General features: G+C 60.3%; 2 protein-coding genes across 14 annotated transcripts; both read right to left on the minus strand.

The window, feature by feature from the left end:
- Window positions 1–1,151: 1,151 nt before the first annotated feature.
- Window positions 1,152–6,034, minus strand: ORAI3 (ORAI calcium release-activated calcium modulator 3). The gene is made up of 2 exons (XM_032327010.1): window positions 5,585–6,034; window positions 1,152–2,618 (listed from the first exon to the last, which is right to left on the minus strand). The coding sequence occupies exons 1-2, from the start codon at window positions 5,810–5,812 to the stop codon at window positions 1,959–1,961; spliced, it is 888 nt and encodes a 295-aa protein (XP_032182901.1). The 5' UTR covers window positions 5,813–6,034; the 3' UTR covers window positions 1,152–1,958.
- Window positions 6,035–7,622: 1,588 nt separating this feature from the next.
- Window positions 7,623–27,023, minus strand: FBXL19 (F-box and leucine rich repeat protein 19). Of its 13 annotated transcripts, none has more exons than XM_032326996.1 (11): window positions 26,643–27,023; window positions 23,867–24,067; window positions 22,343–22,486; window positions 22,153–22,239; window positions 21,841–22,074; window positions 21,215–21,376; window positions 19,627–20,138; window positions 13,197–13,360; window positions 12,952–13,113; window positions 8,302–8,520; window positions 7,623–8,195 (listed from the first exon to the last, which is right to left on the minus strand). In XM_032326996.1, the coding sequence occupies exons 1-11, from the start codon at window positions 26,682–26,684 to the stop codon at window positions 8,017–8,019; spliced, it is 2,106 nt and encodes a 701-aa protein (XP_032182887.1). In that variant the 5' UTR covers window positions 26,685–27,023; the 3' UTR covers window positions 7,623–8,016. The 13 variants fall into 13 exon arrangements, with proteins under 13 accessions (XP_032182887.1, XP_032182892.1, XP_032182891.1 ...); XM_032327001.1 differs by having other exon boundaries at window positions 21,344–21,376; window positions 26,643–27,022; XM_032327000.1 differs by having other exon boundaries at window positions 25,359–27,021.
- Window positions 27,024–27,104: the final 81 nt, after the last annotated feature.

Genomic DNA, 27,104 nt, shown 5'->3' on the forward strand with positions numbered 1-27,104 from the left:
GCCTTTTGCCTGCCCTCGACCCTGCGTCCGCGGGAAGTCGAGGCCGCCTCCGTGCGCGGACAGGACTTGGGGGGCCTGGAAGCCCTAGAGCGCGTCGAGTCCGGCCGGCTGGTCGGCCCTCCGGGCGACGGTCCCCTTGCCCCAGTTTTCAGGTCGGGGTGCGGGCAGGCCCTGAGCTACGCGGCCCCGGCGCTCGAAGGCAGCACCGGCCCGGGCGCTGGGGTCACCGGGCCGCGCGTCCCGTTCCTGGCCTGGGACGCAGGACGCTGTGGTTTCCGAGGGACGGCCCTGCCCGGGGCCCTCGGCTCGCGCTCTCCCGTGTTTCCAGCACGCTAGTCCGTCACCGTGTGACCCCGGGCCGCCGCCGCCGCTCTCGGGACTCCTGCTCGGCGGGGCTTACTCCCTGCCCCGGGGGGCCCGTGCGGGCCAGGCCTGGTTCACGCAAACTCCCGATTCCGAGGGAAAGAGAAAGGACGGGCCTGACCGAGCCTCACGCGGAGAACAGGCCAGAGGACTCGAACCCCGAAGAGCTTGAGGGGACTCGGGTGCAGAGAACCGACAGAAACGCAGGAGGGCGGATTCCGCGGCCTCCGTCCCCGGCTTTGGCTTGGGTCCGGCGGGAGCGGCCGCGGCCGCGGTACAGGGAGTCCACGTCTCGGCTTGGGGCGAACCCTCCGTCTCCTCAAGCCTGTTAACCGATTTCTGAGACGCGAATGGCAGAGACTTGTCTCCCGAAGGTCACCTCGCTCTCAGTACGTGGGAGCCGCTCGGAAGGTCACACCGGGAGCGGCTTATCTGAACCCACCGTGGACAGCGGGAGACTCGGCTCGGGAGCAAGACTGCAAACCTCGCGTTGGAGTAACTCGGCCTCCCGGGGAGGAGCGTCCGGAGGGGTCGCGCCCGGAGCCCCTCCGCCCCCAGGGACCCTGCTGCCACCTGCTCCCAGGAGTAAGTCACCGGGGGCACCTGCGCCAACGAGTGGGTTACGATCCCACAGTCCTGGGATGGAGCCCCCAGTCAGGTGCCCTGCTCAGTGGGGACTCCGCTTCTGTCTTTCTGCTCGCGCTTTCTCAGATGAATAAAATATTTTTAAAAAGAGTCACCTGATCCCAAGGAGGCGTCCCCTTCACCCCATTCAAAGCACAGAGACATCCGTGAAACACATTTTATTATACAAAACAAGGTGCATCAAAACCGCAGTGTCGGAATAGCTCTGTATTCCAAGGGCTAGTGACTGGACCTTCTCCCCAAAAACCTTCTCACCCCACAACCCTTGCTCAGGAGTCAGGTGGTCACAGAGGCCCTCAGTCTCCAAACATCGGCGGCCCTAGCCTAGGAGAGTAGGAACCAGACACAGAAGCTTAAGTGTGGGTCTAGGGCAGTGGAGCAGGCACTTGAACCTCCAAAACTAGGAAGGCTCCTCCTAGGAAATGCTGGACCGATGTATGTGGTAGAGCCCCCCAAATCCTCGTCTGCGGCACGTGAGCAAGCACGGGAACCCATCAAGACCCGGCGGTGGGGAAAAGCCTCCCCCACATGCCTACGGTAGATTCTACAAAAGTAAAGCAAGGGTTGACCACATTCTGAGGCAGCTGGGTGGGTGTGCAACCTTCTGGCCTCCACATCCTGGATGGGGGTAAGTGGCTAAGGGTCAGCACCAAAGGTCTGACCAGGGTCTCCGGCCTCCCCTCTACCTACCAGGATCCTTGGACTGACGACCTTCAACTTCCTCCCTCGCTCCTCCCAGCCCAGATGTAGCCAGACTGGGATCAACCAATAGGGAGAATCCCCGGGAACGTGGAAGCTGCCCCAAGGACCCTGAAGGCAGGAATCTGGTCTCTACCTGAGAGTGGCCACAAGAAGTGGCTCCAGGCAGGGGCAGGGAATGGGGCCCGTGGACCTGGGTCCCCTTGCGGACCAGAGGGAGGCAGTGTTGGCCCCGGTGGCGCCCAGCGGCCTCACACAGCCTGCAGCTCCCCCTGCAGACGACTCAGCTCCTCTAGCTCCTGCTTGTGGCGGTCGGTCTTGTGTGCCACCAGGGAGCGGTAGAAATGCAGGGCAAAGGCTACGAACACAAGCCCCACCGGTACCATGATTGCCGTGGAGGCCATGGCCGCTTGCCAGCCTGGTCCGTGGGCCCCTCCACCAACGCATGCTTGCCGGGGTGGGCAGGCCTCAGACGGCTCAGACTGCGACGGAGCTACGGAAGCAGACGAGGGCTTAGAAGCTGGACTAAGGGAGGTAGTCCGTGGTAACAGAGTCCCAGGCACCTGGGAGGCAGGTACCACGGAGGCCGGTGTGCCCAAGGGCGTCCCAATGGGCACAAACTTGACCCAGCCCACCAGGACAACTTCAGCGAGGAAGAGGAAGGTGCCCAAGGCAGTGGAGAAGCCCCAGGCCAGCTCCACGTAGCGGTGCAGTCGCTGGTGTGGCGACTGGTGGACAGAGTTGAGGTTGTGGATGTTGCTGACGGCTTCTATGTGGGGCAGCAGACACGTGGAGACCATGAGTGCGAAGAGGTGCACAGCGACGAGCACGGTGGTGCAGGCACTAAAGGCCACCAGCAGGCCTGGCGGGTACTCGTGGTCGCTCTCCAGCTGTACCTCCACCATGGCCACCTGTGGGGACAGAGGAGACGGACTGAGGGTTGGCTGGCCTGCTGCTACATCACCGGTGTATCCCTAGGGCCTAGAACGGTGGTAAGGCTTCCTGTCGTTCTGGCTTTGGTCTCTGCACCTGGCTATCGAGAGGGCTGACACTTCGGCTGAAAATCTTTCCTTCTTAATGGGGGTTAAAAAATCAGATTCTGAGGGCTCCTGGATGGCTGGGCCAGTTAAGGGTCTGCCTTCGGCTCAGGTCATGATCCTGGGATCGAGCCCCACATCGGGCTCCCTGCTCAGTGGGGGTCTGCTTCTCCCTCTCCCTCTCTAATAAAATCTTAAAAAAAAAAAAAAAAAAAAAAGAAGCAGATTCCAGAGCTGGGCTTCCTGGGTTCACTCAGCTCTACAAGCCGTGGAATCTTGAGCAAGTGATTTCGCTCTATGCCTCTATCTCCTCGTTTGGAAAGTGGGGACTGATCATGGCACCTTACTTGCCTTATAGGGTTCTTGTGAAAATTAAACGAGATAATGTACACCAAGCACTAAGCACAGTATAAGGCACACAGTAAGCACTAGGTGTTTGTTACTTATTAGTAGGGTTATTAACTGTTATTAATACTGGTGTTATTAGTGGCCTAAACACTGCTAAGAGCTTCTGGGGGCAGGACTGGCCCCAGTCCCGTCAGCCAGTCCTGCTAGGGGAGAGCAAGGCTCTTAAGAACACTGAATGAAGTCCAAGGGCAGAGTTTGCTAAGTGGTGTACCATGAACCCAAGCCAACTTTACACACATGTTTTGCTTGGCTCATAGTGTGTTTTTTTAGAAACTAGTCTGTACTTTTAAAACTCAAGAGATTTCCTATAAATATCCTTATTTCCAGTTCCTCTTGAAAATTTGGAAGATCTGGTTACACCAGACCCACATTCCTCCATTTCAGCTACAGCTAGGTTGGGCTCATGAACACTCCCTTGGACAGGTCATGGGGTCTCCTGATAGCCACAGTCCTCAATCAGCCAACTTGGCGTCCACAGTACCTGCCTGTCCTTGGCAAACATTTGCTTTGATGATTCTAGGGTTGTATAAATTCGGATTCCAGAGCCAGACTACCTAAGTTCAAATTCTGCCACGTCCTTGCTGTGGGACCCTGGGCAGGTGTCTTAACATCTCTGATCCTGTTTTCTCAACTGTCAAACAGCCATAGCAGCGGTACCTACTTCACAGAATAATAAATGTGAAACACAGAGAAGCTGGTACTGCATGACAGGGCAGTGCAATTTGTATCGTGTTTTTCTAACCCAAGCTCCCTAGATCCCAGAATCTGGATCTCTCCCCAGGCCTGGTTCTTGCAGGATCCATTCGATTGCTCTTGGGCTGGGGGAAGGAAGAAGGTACACAGCCTGGAGGGTGGTGGCAGGGAGACAAGGCTAAGTATTTTGGGAAATTGGGCCATGGCGAGTGTTCGCAGTTTTCCACAGACGGAGATCTGGGCCAGGCCTAGGCCTGGTTTCTGCCAGAGTCTGACCCAGCCTTGCTCTTGCCCAGCAGGACTGGGGCCATTCCTGCCCTCAGAACCTACTCATCTGGCCTTTAGAAGGACCTGGCATTTAAGCTGTCGCCCCAGCAACCTGCAAGTCCAGCAGCAGGCTTGGGAACAGGCTGGACCGTGGGACGGATGGGGGTTGGGGACCTCCCTCAGCTGGGTCCATGAAGTCACTTCCTTCTCTCTGCGGTCAGTACAGGTGAAAGGGAGCCACTTCCTCGTCCCTAGCTGACCCCGTGTCAGGGAAAGTGGGCTGGCCCATACAGAAAACCAGAGACCTTGGATGACCCCTAGGGATAGACTTTTCCTCTCATCGTTCAAATACAAAGGCTTTGGTCGAGAGCAGGGCAGAGACTAGCGCAGATCACCGAGCGCTGTGACCCCTCTATCCGTCCCCATCTCCACCTACGCCTACGAGGATCCCCTCCAGCTTGCTTTCTCCTTCCCATCACGATGGTGGGGAAAGTCCGCACTAACAACAGTTCAGGGATGCAGGGTCGTTCAGGTTCGTTCTGCAACCTTCATCTGCTGAGCACCCTTGGCAGAGGCACGGCCCGTTCGGGGCCTGGGTTTCTGTGCCTGCGCAGCCAACAGGCAGTCTGAGCCATCTCCGATGTGTGTCCCGCTCTGACACGCGGGGATCTAGAGCTTCCCAAGAGTCAGCTCGGCCCCGGGCAGCTATTTGCAGGCTACAGAGGGCGCACCCTCTATGGTCCCCCAGATTCCCACTGGCCCTCGAGGATTTGGATGCCTGTCCAGGGCCACACAGCTGGCCACAAGCCCAAAGGACGCAGGATTTGTGTCTGCCGACTCCTCCTGACCCCAGGACTCCTCCGGCCCCACTTCCTGCGAGGCCACCGCGGGGACCGGGGACCGTTAGCTGGTGTCACCGTCCCACACGAGCCGTTGATCAGATCGGGAATCATGCATCCGCTTCCCCATCACCTCCTCTCCCCAGCAGCTTCCTCAAGGGCCATCCCCTCTGCTCAAAGCGGTCCTGGGTTCCACCAAGAACTCTCTGTGGCTGCTGGGGACTGGCCACCCCCTGGGGCGCTGCCGCGGCCCGTTTATTTTCTTGGACTCCCCCAGTTCCGGTCCGACCACCCCCAGGCAGCTCTGATTTGCCCTGGGCGCTCTGGCGGGAACCTGGTAGTCGCTTCTGCCTGGACCCGCGCTCCTGGACCTCTCTGCCCGCGCTTGCCCGGACACTCCCCTTCGTGGTCCGTCTCCCCTCCGGACCCCTCGGGGCTGCCTACGTCCAGGGGCCACTTCACGCCAAGGGTTCACACTCGCGCGCACGCAGGGAGCCGCGAAGTCCCTTGGGACCGTGTCGGTCCTGCTTTACCTCTTCAAAGCCCCTTCCGTCCACCCCATCTCCCTCGGGCACCCGTTCGCTTCGCCCCACGGGCCTCAGCCCCAGCCCGGGAGCCCCTGCCTCCCCTCACCATGGCGAAGCCCGAGAGCAGGGCGGACGTGCGGCTGGAGGCTTTGAGCTTGGCCCGGCTGAGGTAGAGGCGGCGCCAGCTGAGCGCCCGCAGCGAGTGCTGACTGGCCCCCATGAGGTCCAGGTAGCCGCGGTGCACGAACTCTCGGTACGTGGCCGAGCCCGCGGGGCTCTCGGCCTCCGGGTTCAGCGGGGCCTGCTCGCCCGCGTCCCCCTCGCCGCCCTTCATCCTGGGGGCCGCAGCGCTGGGCGGGCCGGGTGGTCACGGGGGCGCCGAGTCGCCCCGGGGGCCCCCCGAGGGGCGGCCCAGGCCGGCGGAAGGCCCCATCCCCCGGCGGGGCGAGCAGGGACGCCGGCGGCCGGCGCCCGGGAAGAGGCGCCCGGGCCGAGCAGGAAGCGCAGGCGTCCGCGGGCAGCGCCGGGGCCGGAGCCGGAGAGCAGCGGCCGAAACCGGAACCGGGGCGGGGGCGGAGCCGGCGCAGCCACGTGACGGGGCGGAGCTAGGGGGCGGGGAGACCGCCGGCAGAGATCCCCAGGGACCTCGCGACCCCGGCCGCTTCGCCCCACCCAGGCGCCCGACCTCGAACGTAGGGCCAGGAGTTCCGGGGCCCGGGCCAGGTCGGCACCGTCGGACACCCCCCAGATGCCCAGACGTCCACACCCCTCCCGTTAACGGCGAGCCGGGAAGAGGGGAACCCATCCGCCGGCAGGGATCGCAGGGAGTCCGGCATCCTCAGCTCCGAGAAGCTAGGAGGTCCTAAGGACCCCCAGATGCACCCAAACAGCCCCCTTCCCCAGGAGGCCCCAGGGATGAGCACTGCGGTCGTCCCAGCGCTCCCCCACCGCAGCGCCGGAGAGACACACACGAACGCGGCGGCCCTGGCTGGAAGATTTTGAGTTTTATAGCAAACCGTATGGTACAGACCTGGGGCCCAGGGGCCCAGCCCGGCTGGGACCCCCCCCACTTGCCCCCGCCGGGCTGCCTCCACCCCTGCCCCAAGCGGCCCCATCCTCAAGCCTTTCGCGATACCTAGAACCCCCTCCCCTCCGGCCTTTGGTCCGCCCAGTCCCTCCCCCCACCCTCGCACCTCCCTGTTACCTGAGGTATGTGGATAGATTCCCCCCTCCCCTACGTGGTACATCCCGGCTCCCCGGGGAGGGCTGGGCGGAGGGGCGGGACCTGGCCCAACTCCTCCCCCTGGCTCCCCAAGCCCCGCCCCCGCCCCAGGAGGGGTGGGGGAGGGCCAAGAGTCTGTTACTAAATTCCCATGGCAACTAAGAGGGGCCATTTCCAGCCTTAGCACTGGCTTCGGGAGGTGTCCATTGGCTGCTATTTCCATGGCAACCAGGAGTGGCAGTTCCCTGGGCAAATGGGATACAAGTTTCCATGACGATGAAAGAGTGGGAAGAGCCACGCTGGAGGAGTCCCGTCTTCCCCCATCATCGGGCTGGCACCCCACCCCCACCCCCACCCCAGGTCAGGAGGGGTGGAGCTGCTCCATACAGTAAAGCAAGAGAGAGCCTGGGGGGTGGCGCAGTCCAAGCTGGGTGCCCACCGGTCCAGTCTCAGTCCAAGCCGATCAGTCCCCTCACTCCGGCTCCCCCAGGTCCGAGGTTCCCCCGGTTCAAGTAACACTTCAGTACAGATGAATGTTCAAGTATTGTGCGGGGAGGCGGGTAGGGGGCTGGGGTACCCCTCACCACTCCCCTAGGCCGCGCTGAACAGCGGGTAGGCCCGCGGCCCCCACTCCTCGCAATAGCTGCCATTGTCAGTGACGTTCAAGGAGTCAGGGTTGGGGGGGAAAGAACTGAAATCTGGGGAGGGAGTAAGGAGAGGGGTGTGACCCCGAGGGGGTCCTACTGCCCCCACGCCTGCTCTTTGCCCCCACCCCTCACTCAGCCCTGCCTTTCCCCTGGTTCCCCGAGTCCCCCCATCTCTGACACGTGGATCCCCAATTGCTCCTCTGGTTTCCCTTTTTGGCCCCACCCCCACCCCCCAACTCCAAGTATCTGGTCTTTGTTCCCTGAACCCTTGGCGATCTGCTTTCTGCCCCCCCCTCCCCCAGCCCTGCTCCACCTCCCCCAGCCCCCCGGCTCCCAGGATCCTGTGTGCAGATACCCTTGCCCCATTTCCCTCCCTCAAACTTGCACCTTACCCCCCTCCCACCATCCCTTTGGCTCAGCACCCCCGTACCTCTGACCCACTCCCCCCAGGGGATGGACAATGAAGCAGGCGGAAGGGAGAGTGGACGGGAAGGAGAGACCCCCAGAGATATCAGTGCAGGGGGTAGGGAGGGGGAGGGAGGCTGGCTCAAGTCCCTGGGCAGGAATCCCAAGTCATGGGGTGGGTAACCTGGCCTCCTGGCAGGGATAAAACGAAGGCCCGAGGTCCAGGCTCCTGATGAGTCCTGGGGGAGGGTGGGGGGCACCCCACTAGCTGTCCTTGAGAAGCAGCTTCTCCTCTGGGCAGCGGAAGGGGCCAGGGGGCCCAGCGGCTGCCAGCCGGGCACAAGCTTCAGGGGAGAGCTGGCGGCAGGAGCGCAGGTCTAGGCGGCGCAGGCGCGGGCAGCGGCGGAACAGCGGGAGGCAGTGGTCCGTGAGGCGGTGGCAACCTGGGGAGGGGGAGGCAGTGGGAGCGGAGACCACGAAGGTTAGTCGGGGGTGGGCACTGGCCGCGGGGACCAGCACACCAGCGGGACGAACACACAGGATGCTTACCGGCAAGATTGAGGTGCACCAAGGTCTCGCGGAGCGGGGAAGTGGGGGCTGTGAGGAGGTGGACGCTGGGGTCCCCGACGTGGGCGCAGTGGCTCAGGTCCAGGGCGCTCAGCTGGGGCGCATGGCGCAGCAGGAGCCGCAGGGAGGCATCTGTCAGCTCCAGGCCGGCCAGGCGCAGCTCTGCTACCCCCTGCAGCCGCCCACGGCTCTCCGTTTGCCCTGGGCAGGCAGGAAGAGGTCAGCACCGCCGGCTACTCCTGTGCCCACCCCCAGGCATGCAGACCAGCTGTGTCGGCACTGCTATGCCTCACCAGCCCCTAAACCTGCTTCCACTACAGCGGAGCCTCCACCCGCATTCTCTACACGGCTTACTCTTCTCCCAAACACCTGCACAACCTGACCTCGTTTCTTCTGTCCACTGCTCACGTCGCCTCCTCAGCGAGGCCCTCCATGATCACTCCATTTGATCTGGTGACATCCCACCTGCTCCTACCCCTTCCCTGCCATTCCTGTTTCCCCTTTTCTTACCATAGGACCTTTTTTTTCCCCCCTCTCCTCCCACTAGAATAAGTTCCACAAGAGCAGGAATTTTTGTCTTGTTCTTGCTCTACCCCTAGCGAGTGGGACGTCGGTGCCCCGTACTACTCCCTCGTCTGACAAATGCCGTCTCTGAGAGAACTGCCGCCCCAGGGTCCCCGGCTAGCTCCCTCTCCTTCCACTGGTGGCACCACCAGCCGGGTCCCATTCTCTCCACCCCCAGACACCCCTCGGGGACAACAGCACTCTTGCCGGGACTCCTGCCCCAGGCTCCCCACCCAGTCAAGTGTCTCCTCTCCTTCCTAGCATTCAAAGAGAGCGTGCTCAAAAACAAACGGGACATGGGCCATCTGGTGGCTCAGTCGGTTAAGCATCTGCCTTTGGCTCTGGTCGTGATCCCAGGGTCCTGGGATCGAGTCCTGCGTCCGGCTCCCGGCTCAGCAGGGAGCCTGCTTCCCCCTCTCCGCCCCACCGTGCTCTCTCTTCTCTCTCAAATAAATAAAATCTTAAAAAAAAAAAAAAAAAGTGGGGCACCATCGCTCCTCTACTAGAAACTCTTGAGCGCCCCATTTTGGTTAGAACATTCCAGTTCCTGTAAGGGCTCATCCCTGTCTCTGTTCCCAACTCCCTGCCCACACTCCCAAACACCTGGGCCAAATTCCACAGGTGGCCCTGCTCTGCGACTCTGTCCACGGACACCGGTGTTCAATCCTATGCGGGGCTGGTGTCCTTGGCTTTTAGCTCTGAGGTTAGTGACCGCTTCGTCCCACGTCGGGGAAGAACGCACATCCCTCATTTGTACACCCGAACCATGTGGCATGCAGCCTGCTTTTCTTTTAGTGTATCTACCCCATTCCGCATTTGGGGTTTTGGGAAGAGCAGGGCGGGGCAGAGGGAGAGACAGAATCTTAAGCAGGATCCACTAAGCGGGGAGCCCAAATGGGTGGCTCCACCTCTTGCCCCTGAGATCACGACCTGAGCCGAAATCAGGAGTCAGACGCTTAACCAACGGAGCCACACAGGTGCCCCTATTTTTGTTTGTTTGTTTGTTTTGTTTTTTAAACTAAGTGCCTAAGGTACACCAGCCACCATGAATTAAGCACTCAGTGTGGGCTGGGCACCAGCCAAGGGGGCCAAGTGGCGGCCTGTTCCTAGGCCAGGGGCTCTTGTGCGCCCCCTGGAGGACTGCCTACAACGGTTGCTGGACCTACCCAGAGGTTAGGGAACCTAAGGGAGGCCTCAGAGTTTCTTTTTCTGCAAAGTTCTGCAGTAATGGAGATACTGCTCGTCTGGACCCTGCTCGAAGAACCACAGCTGCGCGATTATCACTCCTGCTTACAGATGAGAACTTTGCGGCTCAAATCATTAAAACAATCTGTCCGAGGCCGCAGGACTGAACGGAGGACGCCAGACCAAACACCATGGCAGTATCTGCCCCTCAGGCACCAGCCCTGGCCATAGATACACCGGATCAGATATCACCAACTCATGAAACTAGTCTACACAAACGTGTTACGGAATCTGCAGAGCGCTGACATTTTTCTTATGTTAATACCGAATGCTACAAAAAGGACACTTCCATAAAGGAATTTGGCTAGACCTTTTCTTTGAAAAATCCTAAGATCTGGCACCAGTGGGCTAGCTGGGCACCTGGAGAGGGCTAGCTGGACACTGGGTCGCAAGATGTTACTCCCTCCAGTCATTCACCGAGCCCATGCCTTCTGTCACCTGCCAGGCCATCTCCGTGGGCACCTGACTTGGCAAACTGAATTCCACCTCGTTTTTTCTTTTGAGGAGCTGAGAGCCTGGGAAGGATACATCTACAGATGCCCTTGATCTTGGGGCACAGTTAAAAGCCACTGGAGGGCGCAGAGGACAGGCAGGTCACTTCTGGCTTCCGCATCCGCAAGGGTTTCACGGAGATGACAGCATTTAAGCTTTCAAGGATCTGAACGTGAGAGGTGGGACGAGAGCAGGCCAGGCAGAGCACAGCAGGCACAAAACCAAGGAAACAGCAGAACTGTACGTTTTGCTGGAGGAATGCTGCACAGAGCCAGGGTGCCAAGAAAGACGGCTGTGGAGTCCCAACACTAGAGGAGGTCCCAAGGGCCTGGGAGGCTCATCTCTGCAAGCTCCTGGGGTAGTTCAGGCAGGAAGAACTGGGGTCAGTGTGCCTGCCAACCGGCACTTTCTCCCCTCAGGGAAGCCACGGTTCCCAGTGCTCACCCTCATCCCCACCCGAACCTTCCTGGCCCAGGCCGATTCCGGTGAGAGCGGCAACGGGGGAGTTCTCTGGTCTAGCTCTGCCTGTGTGACTCGCAGCAGTCAGTCAACCCCTCTGAGCCTCTGGTGCCTTGTCCAGAAGAATCCTAGATGCTTCCCTACCTCCTTCCAAGGCTGCTGTGGGGGGGGGGGGGGGGGGGCGGGGTGGGAAGAAGGGACCGAAAAATAAGCTCTGAAAGCAAGGCTCTAGAGTGAGTACAGTCCTTGCCCTCCCAGAGCTTAGAACTCGGGGAGAAGAAATGGGTTTTCATCAAATCACTTCACCACCACACAGTCACAGCTGGGGGGGTGGGTGGGGAGCCGCTCCCAAAGCGCTAAAGGAACCCTGATCTCGGGGGGGGGGGGGTCATGGAGGGCTTCTAGGAGGAAGTGGCATTTATGCTGAGGCCTGAAGAATGATTAGGTGTTAATTAGACAAAGGGGGATACAGCGTTCTGGACAAAGAGGACTAAGCAAAGGCCTGAGGGCCGGAGAGAATCTTGGCAAGGAGGCTGAAGAGGCTGAAACGTGGGGATGGCATGGGTCAGTGGAAGCCAGACCATCCGGGCCTCGGTGACAATGTAGGAGCGTTTATCCAAAGAGCACTGGGGGATTATGAGGAAGAGTTTAGAGCACAGAGGTGACATGGACAGGTGTGCCTTCTGACGGTTCCCCCGGCATCAGTGTGGAGGCCAGACTATGGGGGCCAGAGAAGCTGTTGTGAGCATCCCATCTCCTGGTTAGACGGGAAGGCCCAGGCCTCAGTGCTCCTAACCCACACCCCCGTTGGGACCTGCCTCTGCTGCCGGCGTTTCCCTCTCCCAGGACAGGCCTCCTCCCCTACCGAAGTGCTTATTTCTGCCTCACTCCCGGGACAACCCTGTCCCTTTCAGGATCAGTTCGAACAGCCTGGCCTCAAGGAGGGATCCTCTCACTGCTCCCCACACCCAACCACAGCCTCGGTCGGATCACCCTGTGACCTCCTAGTTCCGATTCTCTCTCTCCTGCGTCACTGGGGTTCTATCAGGGTAGGGACTGGGGCTGTTTGAGGTCTCCAAGGCCTGACACGGGGCTTAGGCCGGAGTATATGTTCAACAGTAAAAGCCGTCTTTACCTGACAGGGCACCTGGGCTGGACCCGGGGTGAAGAGGTAGCTGGCCTGACTTGGGAGATGGTACCACCAGCCCCATGCAACCTTCCAAGTCAGCCGTCTCCCTGCTTCTGCTCCCCTCCCTCAGGAAAACCCTTGTCCTTTTACTGTAGGGCAAGAGGGCACAGAGGCCAATTCTATGGCTCACTTGTATGTGTACTGATCCACGCGTGAATTTTAGAAGAATGCTATATTAGCTGCCATCTTTTAAAACCAAGGATATTTCACAGGAAAATCCAGTGTCTGGCTCCTCCTGACGAGTGGAAGGGACTGGCCACCCTGGGCCTGCGTGCTCTCATGGCCACTGCCGCTGCTCCCTTTGGAGGAGGCTCCCCAGTAGCGCCACCACACCCAGTGACTTCGCTCCTATGTGCCACCGGCCATGCCCCTGGCTTCTTCCAGAATTCTTCTGTCGCCCTCCTGTCCTCTACCAAGTTCCGGCACGTACCCCTCCCCCCTCTGGAGGGCAGGGCCTACCTCCCCTTCACCCTGCTCCCCACAGTTCCTACCGCAGGGCCCAATGCACAGCAGCTAAGCAAAGGAATGAGCGGCAGCCACGCAAGGCCTCCTCACCAAACTCGTGTGTCCTGCCCTTTCTTCGGATCTCTTAACATCCGGCACGAGTCGGAAGAGACCCTGGAAGCCTCATACCGCCCCCCCCCGGCCAACCCGTCCTACCAATGAGCCAGCGGACGCCACACCTGGTTTGGTGTCCGGAGGAGGCAGGAGCAACTCGCGGAGCTGGGAGTCTTTCACATCCTCAACCCAGCGGAGATCCAGGAGCCGCAGGGCCGGCAGCGGGGCTGAGCCCAGGGCAGAGACAGAGAGCCAGGAGCAGCCGGAGAGCACCAGCTCCTGCAGGCCTGGACGGGGAGGCCGGGAGTCGGCACTGCATCCCAGGACCGACTCCCTCTTCACCCTGCCCTACCTTGCCATGCCCCCCTACCTTGCAGACGGTTCAGAAGCCACATGAGCTGCTTCTTGGAGACACCTGTCCAGCTGAGGTCCAGGGCTCGGGGCTGGCGACGAACCACACCACTGAGCATGGGTGGAGTCAGGGACTTTCGCCGGCTCAGATCCATTCGAGGCCACAGACGCTTGTCATAGCACCTATCGGCCACAGGAGGGAGACAGAGCCCTCAGCTCTTAGGGAGCCCGTGACACACCCTGGTTCAGGGCTTCCCCCGCCACGGCTCTGTCCTGGCCCACAGCGACAGCAGGGGTGGCAGGAAGTACCCGGGCTCAGGCCCAGAGCACCAGGTCTGGGGCTCAGTTTCATCACTATGCGAATGCGACACCCCAGGCAGGTCCACTCCGCTCCCTGAGCCTCTGATGCTCCACTTGTAAAATGAAGGCAACGACCAGACGCAGCCGGCCCCACAGGGGCCCCACAGGGCTACCGCGAGAGCAAATGAGGTCACGGCAGTCTGTGGCCCTTACAGCTTCTAAAGCAGCCAGAACACCAACAGCCCACACGCTGTATCTGATGTAACACCAGAGGGATCCCTCAGCAGCCTCCACCACCCCCACCTTGGCCTTCTGGAGTTCTCCCTGGCTAAGTTATGGGGACTCGTGGGAACTTCGCATCTCCTCTACTCATCTCTGCCTTTGAGCCGCATCTGCCCCATCCTGATGGCCAGCTGCCCAAGGCTCAGCTTACAGCCCCCTTACCCCGTCTCGGGTTACTGTATCCCTCCAACTAGAATGTAGGCCCTCCAGGGCTGGACGGCGTTTCCCCTTTGGTAGCGCCGGGACCCAGCCCCATGCCAGGGGTCATCTGTTGCACCAGCGAATGGTGCGAAGCTGGTGGAAGTCCCTGAAGCGTCCACGGAGCGCTCCCCCACAGCCCACGTCACCTACGGCTTCTCATTTACCCGCTCGGTGCTTACGGAAGGCGCGGTGGCGCCCAGGAATCCAAGTTCCAAAGACGACCGAGGCCTTCACAAAGTGAAAGAGCTTCCCTGATCCCTCACGGCCCCGAGGGGCCCAACATGCAGTGAACCAGAGCAGGGTTTCCCAAACTTATTTTTACCAAGGATCCCTTCCCCAGCTCTCCCAAGGTCATCTGTGAACGCTCCGTGGCACACTAAGGTTCCTTGAGACTCGGTCTGAACTCCCCTTCCAGTTCTCAAAAGCACGTCAGGAAATTCCCACTGGGCCGGACGGGCTGTGTCAGAAGCAGCAGGGGTGGGGAAGGCCCGGGAAGCTGTGTCTTCCTGCCCTTCACCCCCGCCCCATTCTGAGGGCTCTCCCCTCCAGAGGCCCTGGGCCGCAGCAGGGGTGCCCACTCCTGGCCCGCGGTCAGCTGCTCTCCCGTTCTCTCAGAACATGAATTTATCTTTCAGTCGATCCCTCCTTGCACTTAAAATCAGTATTTCTTCACATAAAAATGTTAACCTTAGAAACCTGTACAGTGAAAACTAACCGGGTCTCTCAAATCCTGGGCAGGTGCTGCTGTGGCTTTAGGCTACCGTCTGAAGACTATTTTTGTTAAACAGGGAGGTAAGCACTAGGTGTTATACAGCACCCAGTGGACAGACTTCCGTTTCAGAACTGACAGAAAGATGAAGCAGGGTCGTGCCACTTGAGACTGCCAGGCATTCTCCCGTCTGACATTTTAGGGAATTACTGGGGGGCTTCAAGCCCAACGACTCCACTTCTCCACTTGCAAAGCTCTCGGACTAGAAAACAGAAAAGGAAAACACCCTGCCTACCCGCAACTCAGCTTCTGCCCCTTGTCTCTAGCCACTTGGTGAACTCCTGGCCCCTCCAACCCAGTCTGGAGTCTCAGCTCCACTGCCACGATCACCCCGAAGCCCTTCTGGACCTTCCAGGGCTAGAGAGGGAAACCTTCCCCCCCAGGGGCACACACAGGCCCCCCAGCTCTTCCTAGAACATACTCCACAACAGCCACACGGAACCACCTGCCAGCCGACAGACACACAAGGCTGCCTGGTGCCAACATATATGGGCGCCTGTCGTGCTTCTGACCAAAATGCCAAACTACCCAAGCTTTCAACAGCCAGTCCCAGTGTCTCCTCGCCCAGGAAGTCTCCCATGACCTTTCTTAGCTTGAACTAATTGGTCCCTTTGCCCCTGAATGACCAGGGGGGCAGCCCATGATCACTCAGGGCCCTACGGATCCTAAGTGACCGCCTCCACTGGGCTGTCCGGAAACGGGGGAAACACAGCCCGTCCACGGTAACTGAAGCAGCAAGGGATCTAGTGAGAGTCAGCGAGAGGATGGACAGGGAGCCTCCCAGGGACACAGTGAGGGAGGAAGAGCGTGCATGCTCCCATGGGGAAGAGCCGGCAGCCAGGCCTAGGACACAGAGCGAACTCGGAGCACTCTGAGAAACTCAAGCAGCAGGAACAAAGGGCAAGGAACCTTTGGAGGAAGGTGGGGATGACCACGGGATTAAGATCTAGTGTTGGGGCGCCTAGGGGGCTCAGTGGGTTAAGCCTCTGCCTTCGGCTCAGGTCATGATCTCAGGGTCCTGGGATCAAGCCCCACATCAGGCTCTCTGCTCAGCAGGGAGCCTGCTTCCTCCTCTCTCTCTGCCTGCCTCTCTGCCTACTTGTGATCTCTCTCTGTCAAATAAATAAATGAAATCTTTGGGGAAAAAAAAGATCTAGTGTTTATCAAGGGTTTTCTATGGGCCAGGAACTAGTCTGTGCCTCAAGCAGTTAACCTCACAACAGCCCTAGGAGGTAAATACTGTTACTAAACCTCCTTTTTAGGGTTACAGAAAAGGAGGCCCAGCGAGGCTGAGAAGCTTGTTCCAGGTCCCACAGCTACTAAGCGGTGGCAGAGCCAGGCTTTAACCCCAGCTGCTCTGGACTGAGCCTGAGCCAGGTCTAAGGGAGGAGGCGGGAGGTAGGGGCCGGGGGGAGACTGCAGAAGGGGCCTGGGGCGGGCACGGTGTGGCAAGGCGGGCCGCAATGCCAGGTGGGTCTGTCGTTTAGTGCAGTCGCTGACGTACTGTGTTTAAATGTCCAGCAGGGCTGTGGGAATTCAGCGTGAGGGCAGCAGGGAACCACGGATGGGTCCTTTCTAAGCTGAATGACACAAAGGAGAGGGGCAGGGAGAACTGTTCGGAGGCACCGCCTGTCCTCACTCAGGGGCCTTAGGGCGTGATATCCAAGTTCCCTAACCCAGTTCACTTTTCCCTAGACTCCAGCCACGCCGACTGAGCCAGCCCCCTATTGAGCCCACCTCCCGAACCTGGAGTTCTGATCCTAAACCTCTGTCTTGCACGGGCGCCTTGGGGATGCAGACGCACCCGCCCGGCTGATGTCTGCCAGGAGCTCCCAGCCTTCTGGGCTGCAGCCCAAGCTGGTTCTTTACTCTCGGCTCTCTGTCCTCGCTGGTGCCTCCGCTGTGCTCGCCCCCGCCCACTCCGGGCCCTCCCTCCGAGCCCCCACTGGCCTTGACTTAGGGGTACAGTCCCTTCCTGGCCACCCTGTCTCCCCGTCTTCCAAACTTCCAACCCTCTTTTCTGCGCCTCAACAACTCCACCATGCTTCCTATGCCCACCCCTCCCCTCGCTCTTGGTACAGTCACTTTGCCTCCCAGTCCAAGAGGAGATAGAAGCCACCAGACAGGAAAGCCTGCAACTTCCTGCTCTCCTACCTACGGATTTCTCTCTGCCTCCACCCTCACTAGCTCTTTCCACACACCATCCTGATTTCCTCACTTCCATCCGTCCGTCCATCCGTCCATCCAACCGGTATTGTCTTAGAGCCTCCTGTATGCCAGGCACCATCTTAGAAACTAGGGACACAGCAGAGAACAGATCAAGTCCCTGCCGTGGAGCTGATGTCCTCAAACCCATGTGACATGGCTTTGGTCCCTACTCCCACACAGCACAGCCGAGGACCCCAGGGTCTCGTGCAGCAAACCCAACGGCCACCTCTGGTCCTTGGGCCCCCACGAACTCTCGCCAACTCCCACACTTTCTCATTCACTCTTTCCTCAGTCTCTCTCCTGCAGGACACTTCCACCATCTCCATGTCTCTGGCTGCTCTTTCTCTAACTCACAAACACTGACATTCTGTCTCCTGCCCTCTTTCTGGAAGCTGCTACCTACGGGGGAACTTCCAAACTTGGATCTTTCCAGCATCAGATCTGTACATCCACCTGCTGTCCTGCTAGCTACTGACTAGCCCCCAAGCCTTTTGGACAAAACGTGTCCAATCTGAGCGTTTCCCTTTCGCAGAATCTGCTCGTCCTCTGGTACTGCCAAGCTTGGGGAATGGCACTGCTGCCCACCCAGGCTCGTGGGCCAGACACTCAGCCGAAGAGTCATCAGCCTGGTGCTCTAACAGCCATTTAGTGACTGAGCACAAGCTGCTCTGCTTTTAAAAAGTTCTCAGCCCAAGTCCTCCTCTCTACCCCTCCGTCCCTGTCTCTGTGCCTGCACCTGACAGAGCCTCCTGTACCTGCCTAGCCTACTCTCATCCTTATCAAAACCCACCATTTTGGGGCGCCTGGGTGGCTCAGTGAGTTAAAGCCTCTGCCTTCGGCTCGGGTCGTGGTCCCAGGGTCCTGGGATTGAGCCCCGCATCGGGCTCTCTGCTCTGCAAGGAGCCTGCTTCCTCCTCTCTCTCTGTCTGCCTCTCTGCCTACTTGTGATCTGTCAAATAAATAATACATCTTTAAAAAAAACCAAAACACCATTTTACTGAGGCTTTAGCACCTTCCAAGTACTGTGCTAAGGGCTTTGTAAGACCCACTTTATTTACTCCCCATAGGGCAGGAGTATGAAGCCTAGACTCCAGGTGAAAAAACAGGCCTTGAAAGGTAAAGCCACCCCCCACCCCCCGCTAGACACTCAGGCAGGACAGGAAGCACAGAGGACACCCATGGGTGCCAGACTCCAGGGCCCAAGCTGGAAATCTGTGCCGCCTCAGGTCCACTGCTTCGTCCACTTCCAGTCACAAGTCTCTCCCTGAGGGAGAAACTAAGTCCTCTTCAGTCCTGGATCCCTCCTGCCAAGCACAGAGCAGGCCTTGGAGAGGCCTCGGCAAACCTAGCGCCAGTCACTACACGTGCGGGGTGGCTGTCCCCGGCAGTTGTTCTTAGCTTCTAGGCTGCAGGCAGACTGGCAGCTGCTCCAGGCTAAGTCTGAGGATGTAAAGCCTGTGCTTTCAGTCAGTATTTGCAACTGAGGGAATGATACTGGGTACGGCTAGGGCACTGAGTAGTTTCTACTTCCTGGGGACTGTCCTGGGCTCTCTGCGTACATTAGCTCACGAAGATGTATGAAGTGAATACTTCGCTTTTTCAGGCTTAACAGGTGAAGAAGAAACTGAGGCACAGAGAGGTTAAGACACTCGCCCCCAGCGGCCGTCAGCTTATCAGGGCAAGAGTAAGAGTCAAGCCCAGGCAGTCTGCCTCCAGAGCCGCTGGCACCGGGACTCCGGGTGTCCCTCCTCGCCCTGGGCTGCCATTACAAGGAACACATTAGCCCCCTATTAGTGCCCACCAGGATGCCTCCTCCACAGTAAGGGCCTGGGAAACAGCCTGAACGTACTCATTTAATGAAATACTTCTCCACTGCCCTGGTCCCGTGCTGGGAACACGCAGATAAAACAGACACAGTATCCACCCAGCTCGAGCAAGCGCTGTGAACACGAGTATGGAGAAACGAGCGCGGGCTCGCCAGTGTGTGGAGGGTCCCCGCGTGCTCGGCGAGGGGAAGAGCACACTGCGGTGGTCTCGTGGGCCTGGGGAGGATCTGGTCGGGGCAGGATCGGAGAGAACCCCGGGGCTTGGGAAGATGACAGACATTTCTGAACAAAGAAGGTTCCGGAAGCAGCGGGGCAGATGGGGTGGCGATAGGCAGAGGGGGCGGGGAGCCACTCTGGGGCACGAAGAAGGAACGAAGGGAGGCAGGAGCCTGAAATGTGGCTGCCCCCGAGAGGGCAGGGCCCCCTCAGTTACGTGTAAACGGACCTTCCGGTGAGACTGTCCTCAGCAAAAGGACTGTGCAAAGCAAATCGGGTGACGTACGACAGCACTGAGCACTACACTTGCCCCAGGAACACTCATAAATGACGGTTCTTAGGAGGAAATATTCTGGAGCCATGGGGCGTGGGTTCAAATTCCTGGTCCCACTACCTCCTCTCCACAACCTTGACCTCAGCTTCTGTAAAAGGGAATAATAGTACCTGCCCTCACCGCGTTGTTCTGAGAGTTAAATGAGCTCGAGCGATGCAAAGGAGCTTGCACGCAGCAGTTGGGGAAGCATCAGACTGGAATGCATACGCGACACAAGAGTAGTAGCGAAGTAAGAACAGGACCCAGAGAGGGCATGACCTGCCGCTGCAGGTCCTACAGCAAGTGAGAACCCAGGCCCGTCCAGGCCACTCACCAGCGGCTCCAAGTCCGGCAGACTCGCATGCAAACGCACAGCTCTCGGGGCCCGAGGTGCTGGAAGACACGAAGCCAGGCGGCGCGGGGCAGGGGGTGGTCGGATCCAGCGGCCAAAGGCAGCGTGTCGGGCTCAGGGCTTCGAGGTGGGGGCCGTACCACGTGCCTCTCCAGCTGCGGGGGCCGGGGCGGCGGGGCGGGGCCTAGGGGCCAGCTGAGGAGGGGCCCCCCACTGCCAGGGCGCACAGCCCGCCGCCCCCCGCGGTTCTCCTTCTCGCCCGAGCTGCCCCGGGCTGGCCGGCGCCCATTCCGGGCCTCGCCAGGGGCCTCATCCTCACTCAGCGATGTGCCCGAAGAGTCCGAGTCGGAATCCGAGTCCGAGGAGGACGAGGAGGTGTCGGGCACCCGCTCCAGCAGCTGGCACATCCGCTTGAAGCGCTCGAGCTTCTCCCTCTGCGGCGACGGGGATGGCACGGCCGGGCCCTCGGCAGAGGCCAAAGGCGGCTTTGGTTTCTGCAAGGAGATGCGGGGAGGCCGCTCTAGGGTCTGACATGCACCGTTTCGCCCGCCTGCCCGGAGGAGTGAGCAGGGGAGGAGCAGCCCAAGAGGCAGTCCTGAGTTCCAGCCCTGACTCTGCCCCTGAGCGGTGGGAGGCCTCAGCCGCGTCACATCCCTCCTTATCTGTCATGTGAAGATATTGATTCAAAGAATTAGAAGCCTTACGGGTTTCAATGGCTGTGAAATACGGAGAACGGTTAGAGATGTCATTTTGAGCTTTAGCTCTGCTATCGACTCTCTGTGTGACCTTGGGAAGCCCCGGCCTCGTCATCCGTAACACGGAACGCTGGCCTAGATGATTCCGAGTGCCTGACAGTCAACGATCTGAGAGGGACAGAGCACCTCATGCTCATGGACTCACATCCTCACAGCGCTCCAATGGAGTGGCAACCTGAGCCACTTTTCTTACACTCGAGGAAACAGAGGCTCAGCGAGACGAAGTGACTTGCCCAAGGTTACAAACTAACAAACGGCAGAAGCAGGATTTGAACACAATCAGGCCGACCTTGCATTCATGTGTCAGTGCAAAGGGACAGCTGATTTCTAGCTTTGTTGTGTGATCTTGGGCAAGTCTTTTAACCTCTCTGGGCCTCGCCTTCCTCACACCTAAGTACATTTCACAGTTCACAAATCTCATTTACTTTCATTAGATGTAAACAGTTCTGTGGGATGGGTGGATAAGGTAGGTGGTGTCCTCTCGCTCACAGGTGAGGAACCGAGGCTCAGAGCAGCTGACAAGTTGCCAAGACCACACAGGGAATCAGTGGGCAGGGATTTGAACTCAGTTCTTTTCCCTTCAAGGTTTGGAAACATGACGCAGATGGGTCAGATGACACCCCCAGGGTTGCTGGGAAGTCCTGTGGCCTGGCCCCAACCCACCTCTTCCCCCTCCACTCTTCCCAGGGGTCCAGATGCCCACTGTGGCCAAACGGGGCAGGGGTGGACAAGGTGAGCAGGAAGGGGCAGATCTCGGTCTCTAGGCTGGAGGGTGGGGCAAGGAAAGGTGGGGGGGGGGGAGGTCCCCGGCACACCTCCCAGTTCTCGGGAGGGAGCCCAGGGTGGCAGGACGAGAAAGCCTGGCTCGGATTCAGAACCCTGGGGGGCAGAAGGCCGGGGCCGCCTGGGTCCGATCCTCGGAGGAGGCAGGCGTCTCCACCCACCTTCTTCAGGTGCCTCTCTCGGCCTCCTTTCACCTACCAGAGCGAGAAGGAAATGTGGGGAAAGGGCGAGACCCCATCAGCCCCTCGCAGGCCACAAAACCAAGAGTCATGTTCGTTTCTTAGACTACAAATCCCAGAAGCCCCCATCTCAGGAAGAACTCTGAGCATGCGCACCTTCCCACCAGCGTCCCGGCTCACTGAGCATGCTCTCCGCTGCTCTCTTCCCCTCAGGCCCTTCCCAGCCCCTCCTTCCTCCTCGGTGGCGGCTCATCTGGGCATGCTCTCCCCCCCCCACCTGAAGCTCCGGGGGCTCCCCAGGCTTCCCTCCCAGCCCAAGCTGCCCTCACCTGCGCCTCTCCTCCCCGCCGAGCTCGCTCCACCCTCCCCAAAGTTCCTGACCGACATCCCCCAACAACCCTACCCTCCCAGAAAAGGAACTCGACTACCAACCCCAGAATCCCTTGGGCTGGACCTAATGAGCATGCTCCCTGGCTCACCTTTTTCCTTGGGGTGGGGGGCTCATTCCCTGCCTCCCTCTCCTTTCTTTTGGGGGGCCCAGGCACGTCCTCTGGGGGGGGCCCAGCAGGTAAGGGGCCCTTGCGCCTGGGTGGGGGTGGCGGAAGCGGCGGCTCCTCCGTCAGCTTCCATCCACTCCCCAGGCTGGCGCCCTCCTCGCCGTTGTCAGCCCTGCGGCGGCCTGGTCCCTCACCTGAATCCTGGGGAGATGGAAGCTAGGGTTGAGGTTCTCTCCAGCTCCCCAGCCCACTGTCTGTGCAGAACCCAGCGCCCAGCCCAGCCCCTACCCCTACCTTGCTGGTCCGGCCTTCCTGGGTGCATCGGGGGCACTCCCAGCAGTTAGGGATCTCCGCATTGATGACACCCTCAGCCTTCCCCATCTGTAGGCAGAGGGCAGGGAGTGGATGGAGCGTGCCAGGAAACCCAGAGGCAGCGCTGCCCAGGGCCATCACCTTCAGACTCCAGGACCCCCAGGGCCATCACCTTCAGGCAGCCGGGGTGGACGATCTCATTGCAGATTGTACACTCCATGAGGCTCAAACCAAATTTTTCTTCCTCTCCCTCTACTGTGTCCTCCTTCCCAGCCTCCCCACACAAGAGGCACACAGCTGTGTGTGGGAGCACGGGCTGCGGGGAAGAGGGAGTATTAGGGACCCAGAAAGCAAGTGACAGGGGAAGACCCTTCCTTCCGGGGAGCCTGGCCAGCTGCGGGATGAGGTTCAGAACCCATGGGTCCATCTGGGTTAAATCTTGAATTTGTTCCCTTTTGACAGTATGACCTTGAGCAAGTGATTTAACCTCCTTAGGTCTCATGTCTCCATCCGTAAAATGGGGCTAGGCATTCTTCCTTTGCAGGACCTTTGGAAGAATGAGCTCACCCGGGGAAGCACTGGATACATAGTTGTTATCACGGTTGCAAATGTTGCAGCTGGAATCAGGGTCTGTGTGTGTGACCCTGAAACTCTTGCTGGCTTTGGGGAAAGGACAGAAACCATAGCAAATAGGACCATACTGTTGCAAGAGAAAGCGGCAGGAGACTGTGGCTGCAGCTTGGGATGATTCGGAGTTTGCACAATGGGCAGCCCAAGTGTTGCCCTGGACCCTACAATGAATCAGGTTTTGGCAAGACTCCTGGGAACGCGAAAGGCAGCTGGCTGGTCCTGAGAGAGCAGCCCTCTGACAACCTGACTTGGGGCGGGGGGCAGGGTAATACAGAGTCATCTGAGGGATGCTGAAGGTTGGGAGACAGGCCCAAGGAAAAAGGGCCAGGGAAAGGAGGAACAGGAGAGCAAGGCAATGGTTGGGGGACAAAGAAAGAGAAGGGGGGGCTCTAGGGCAAAGAGGCAGCAGACGGGTTGGAGGGAAAAGGTGGTGGTGGTCCTCCAGGAGGAGGTAGATGGAAAAGGCCGCCTGAGAAGGGCCACATCCTGGAGCTCTGGGGAGCTCCGTGGAAGAAACTCATGTTCTCTGATACCTACTGCTGCTGGGCACACTCACATCTCTGCTACTGCTTCATCTTTACGACTCAGCAAAGGAAAGGTTTCACTGAAAAGGTACTTCGAGGTTCAGTGTGTTTGTTCAAGGTCACACAAAGGGTAAGCCTGGCCTCAAATCCGAGACCACTCTGGCAGGTGAGGAAGAAGCCGGAGAAGGCTAAGACCTATTCAGTTGGGCCAGCTCTGGGAGTGGGCCCCTGGGCACACATTCCTCTAGGGAGGCGTACAGAGGGGCTGAGGTCTCTCTGGGTCTGTGCCTCTGAAGCCGGGAAAAACGTGAAGGTAGGCAGAACATTACATTCTTCTGGGCGCTAATATTGGCCCCTGCTTGGAACCGGAGACAAAAACGGGCCTGCTGGACATCCGAACAAGACAGCGTCCGACTGTGTGAACGAACAGGAACTCTACAGTGAGCGCGAGGACGCAGCCAGCCCAGGAGGGCACCCGGGCCAGCTGGGGAAGGGCACCCACGGCCCCCAGGGGTGTCGGGCGCGCCGGGGGCAGAACTCACGGCAGTGCACTGCCGGAGCAGGCACGACTGCTTCATGCGCCCGGGCCCCCCGAACTTCTTCATGTCTCGGCAGAAGTGGCAGTCCCCGCACTCAGTTCGCACACAGGCCCGGCAGCGGCGGCAGCGGGTTCGGCGTCGGCGCGCTCCGGCCCCCGGCCCCCGGCTGCTCGACGACATTGGGGGCGTCAGCAACGCCGAGGGCTGTGGGTGAATGGGACACAGGGTCAGGTGGGCCCACGGAGGCCCTGGCCTAGGACACTCGCGGCAGCTCCCCCCATTCCTAGGCAGCCAGAGCTTGCTCTCCTACCCCTGTCCCGGGGTGCGGGAGACGAGGAACAAGGAGATTGTCCCTCCTGGGGGGGCCGGGGGGGCACCACTCCCTCTACTCAAGGACTCTCTCCAAAGTGCTCACCTGGCTCCTTTGGGAGCCTGAGAACTGGCTTCCTGACCTCACTCCTCTTTCCTCTAACCCTTCCTCAGCACCCCCTTGGCTACCCAGGGGAGGAGGAAGGGCCTTCGGCCTCGGCTCTGACACCTCCACACCAAAGCTCCTTGGAAAGCCGGGGTTCCTTGTTTGTGGAGTTCCTCAGAGAGACCCCAGCTCTTCCCCCGGTACCCAAATGTACTACCCCCCAAGCATTCGCCAACCTGAACTCCCCCCCACTTCCCTCCAGATACCCACAAATTCCTGGGCAGAAGCTCTAGACCCTTCCTCCTCACTCCTTTCTCTCTCACACGCAGCTGCCACCCAATCTCTCTCCCCCCAAACCTATACACTGTCAACAGACCCAATAGGATGCCTGCCCTCCCCCACCCTCAGGGCTCTGAGACACCCTCCTCCCCATGCTGCCTCAGAGGCCCTCCTCAGCCCAACATCTCTACTGTTCTGCTCCCCCAACAAAGCTCCCTCTGCCCCAAGACACCTCCTCTTGGATCTCTCAGGTTAGCCTGGGCCATCTCCCAGACTCCCTGGGATTCCAGAATCCACCCTGACATCTCCACAGAACTCAGGATGGGCTCAGCCCGACATGTCTTCTCCCCCGCCCCCCAGCTTCCCAGGCTACTTTCCATCCCGAATTGTCTAGAATCCCTCGGGCTCCCCTTCCCGTGGAAACCAGATCCTCCAAGACCCCACAGAGACTCAGCAGGCCTGGAGGGGTCTCTTCGTGGCCAGAGTCTTACCCTAGCTTCCCCCTTTCCAGGGACTTCCAGACCCATCCATGGGGGGAAGGGGCCCTCCAGCGCTCCAGGGGAAGGGCCTGGAGGGCGGCGATGCGGGCGGGGATGGGGGTCTGCCAGGGGAAGCAGGGTCTAGGAAGGAAGGCCGGTCCCCAGGGTTGAGCGCTAACAGGAAGGAGGGCTGGGCACGAGGAGTTTGGAGCAAAGAGAGGGCGAGGCTGGGGGCGGGGAGGGTGGAGAGAGGCCGGGCAGAGGATGAATGGGAGTGGGAGCTGCCCCGATCTGGGGGTGAGGAGGAGCCGCACGAACCCACCTCACACGTGTCCCGGGAGCCATCTCTCCCTTCTCGGCAGCTCCCGGCGGGTCGGCGGCCATCGGCGGCGGGGGGGCCGGGCGGCGCGGGGCGCGGAACGCTCAGAACGCCGGGGTCCACGGCCCCCCGAGGGCGCTCGGCCCCTCCCTCCGGCGGAGGCCGGGACGGCGGCGAGTGGAGATGGGGGGCGCCGGGGGCGAGGCCCTCCCACGGGCTGCGGCGCGGCCCTTCCAGGGGGAGGTCCTGCTCTGGGGGGCTCAGTCCCTCAGCCCCCCCAGGCCAACGGGGGCTCCTCGGGCGCAGGGTGCTCGGCTTCTGCCCGGGCCCCACTCAGTCCGGGGTCCGAGTCACAGCTCCCCTCCCCCCACCCCGCCTCTTCCCAGCGCCCCCGGCCCTTTAACTGGCCCCTTCCCGGCCCCCACCGCCCAGGGGTCCAGGGCCAGGCCTGGGCCCCCCCCACCGTTTCCGGGGTTCAAGCCCCGCCCACCGCCGGTTCCCGGGGAGGGGGGGGTCCCTGTAACCTGCCCCCCTCCCCTGGGCCCGCCCCTGGACTGCGGCCCCCTGCCCTAGGGCTACCCGGCGAGTGGAGGGGGGTGAAGGAAGCTGCTCCGGCCCCGCCCCCCCAGCCTGCGCGCGCCCCCGCCCTCTCCCCCTCCCCCCAGCGCGCGACCCTCCAGAGACGGGGATTTAAATAAAATTTGAATAAATCCCCTTCCTCAAGGCGGAGGATGGAAGGAAAGGATGGAAGGGGGCAGGGAAAGGGGGAGGGGGCAATTGGGGTGCCTCAGCCCCCCTGGTCCCCCGGCCCCGCGCTGCTTCGGCCCGGGGCCCTGGCCGCCTCTCTCATCCCTCCTGAGCTCCTTCCTCCTTCCTCCTCTCTTCCCCCACCCCTCCCTCCTCCTTCCCTCCTCCTCCTCCTCTTTACTCCCTCCTTCTCCCAGAGGAACCCCGCCCCCTGCCCCCTCCTGTCCCCACCACCTCCACTTTCCAGGACGAGCGCGCGCAGGGCACGACGGAAGTCGTAGTCCTGCGGCCCGGGGACACCGTGGGAGCAAGGGGATGCTGGGGCCCGCGGGGACTACAAACAAGATGGCGGAGGGCGTGCCAAGCCGGGAGCCGAGGACGCCGGGAGTTATAGTCCGGTTGCCCCGAGGCTCCCCGTAGCCGAGGATAGAGAAGGAGCGGGAACGATGACTACAAACAAGATGGCCTTCTCCCCCGACCCGACCTCTTTCCCGGGCGCTCACACGCCCTCCTGTCCACAACCCTCCGCGTGTGTGGTACCTGACGGGAGTCGCAGTCCATCTGCTGCCTTCCCGCTGCCATTTCTACTCGTCAGGAACAATGGAAAGGTGAAAAGGAGCGAGGACTACAAGCAAGATGGCGGGAGAGGGGCGTACACCTGACTAGGAGTCGGTCTGATGAGGTGCGATGGGAACAGTAGTCTTCGGGCCTTCTCGCGTGCCTTAAGACTGGCGGAACCACGAGAATAAGGAGACTACCGTAAAGATGGCAGGCCACCTGGCCTCTCCCTGCCGCCTCATTCTACCACCTTGGGCACCTCGCCCGCCTGTGACATAGAGATTCCCTCCCGGTGGCGCAGAGCCTGACGGAAGTTGCAGTCTTCCCGGGTCCGCTCTATTATCTTCGGCGGAGACAATGGAAGGGAAAAGGGGCGGGGACAACCAGCAAAGATGGCGGCCGAAGGGAAGGGGAGATGGCGGCTTGGGATTTGTAGTCCATGCA

This window comes from Mustela erminea, chromosome 20, assembly GCF_009829155.1.
Source record: "Mustela erminea isolate mMusErm1 chromosome 20, mMusErm1.Pri, whole genome shotgun sequence".
NCBI classification, from domain to species: Eukaryota; Metazoa; Chordata; class Mammalia; order Carnivora; family Mustelidae; genus Mustela; species Mustela erminea.

Bases quoted from the DNA above. Each gene is read 5' to 3' on its own strand.
- FBXL19 (XM_032326996.1), bottom strand. From the start codon at position 26,684: ATGGCAGCGGGAAGGCAGCAGATGGACTGCGACTCCCGTCAG. The intron at 21,377-21,840 runs GTGAGCCAGGGA...TCGCTCTGGTAG, and splicing joins CCCCCACCCCAAGGAAAAAG to GTGAAAGGAGGCCGAGAGAG. The intron at 13,361-19,626 runs GTGAGTGGCCTG...TGTGGCCGATAG, and splicing joins TGCCGGACTTGGAGCCGCTG to GTGCTATGACAAGCGTCTGT.
- ORAI3 (XM_032327010.1), bottom strand. From the start codon at position 5,812: ATGAAGGGCGGCGAGGGGGACGCGGGCGAGCAGGCCCCGCTGAACCCG. The intron at 2,619-5,584 runs GTGAGGGGAGGC...CTGTCCCCACAG, and splicing joins TGCTCTCGGGCTTCGCCATG to GTGGCCATGGTGGAGGTACA.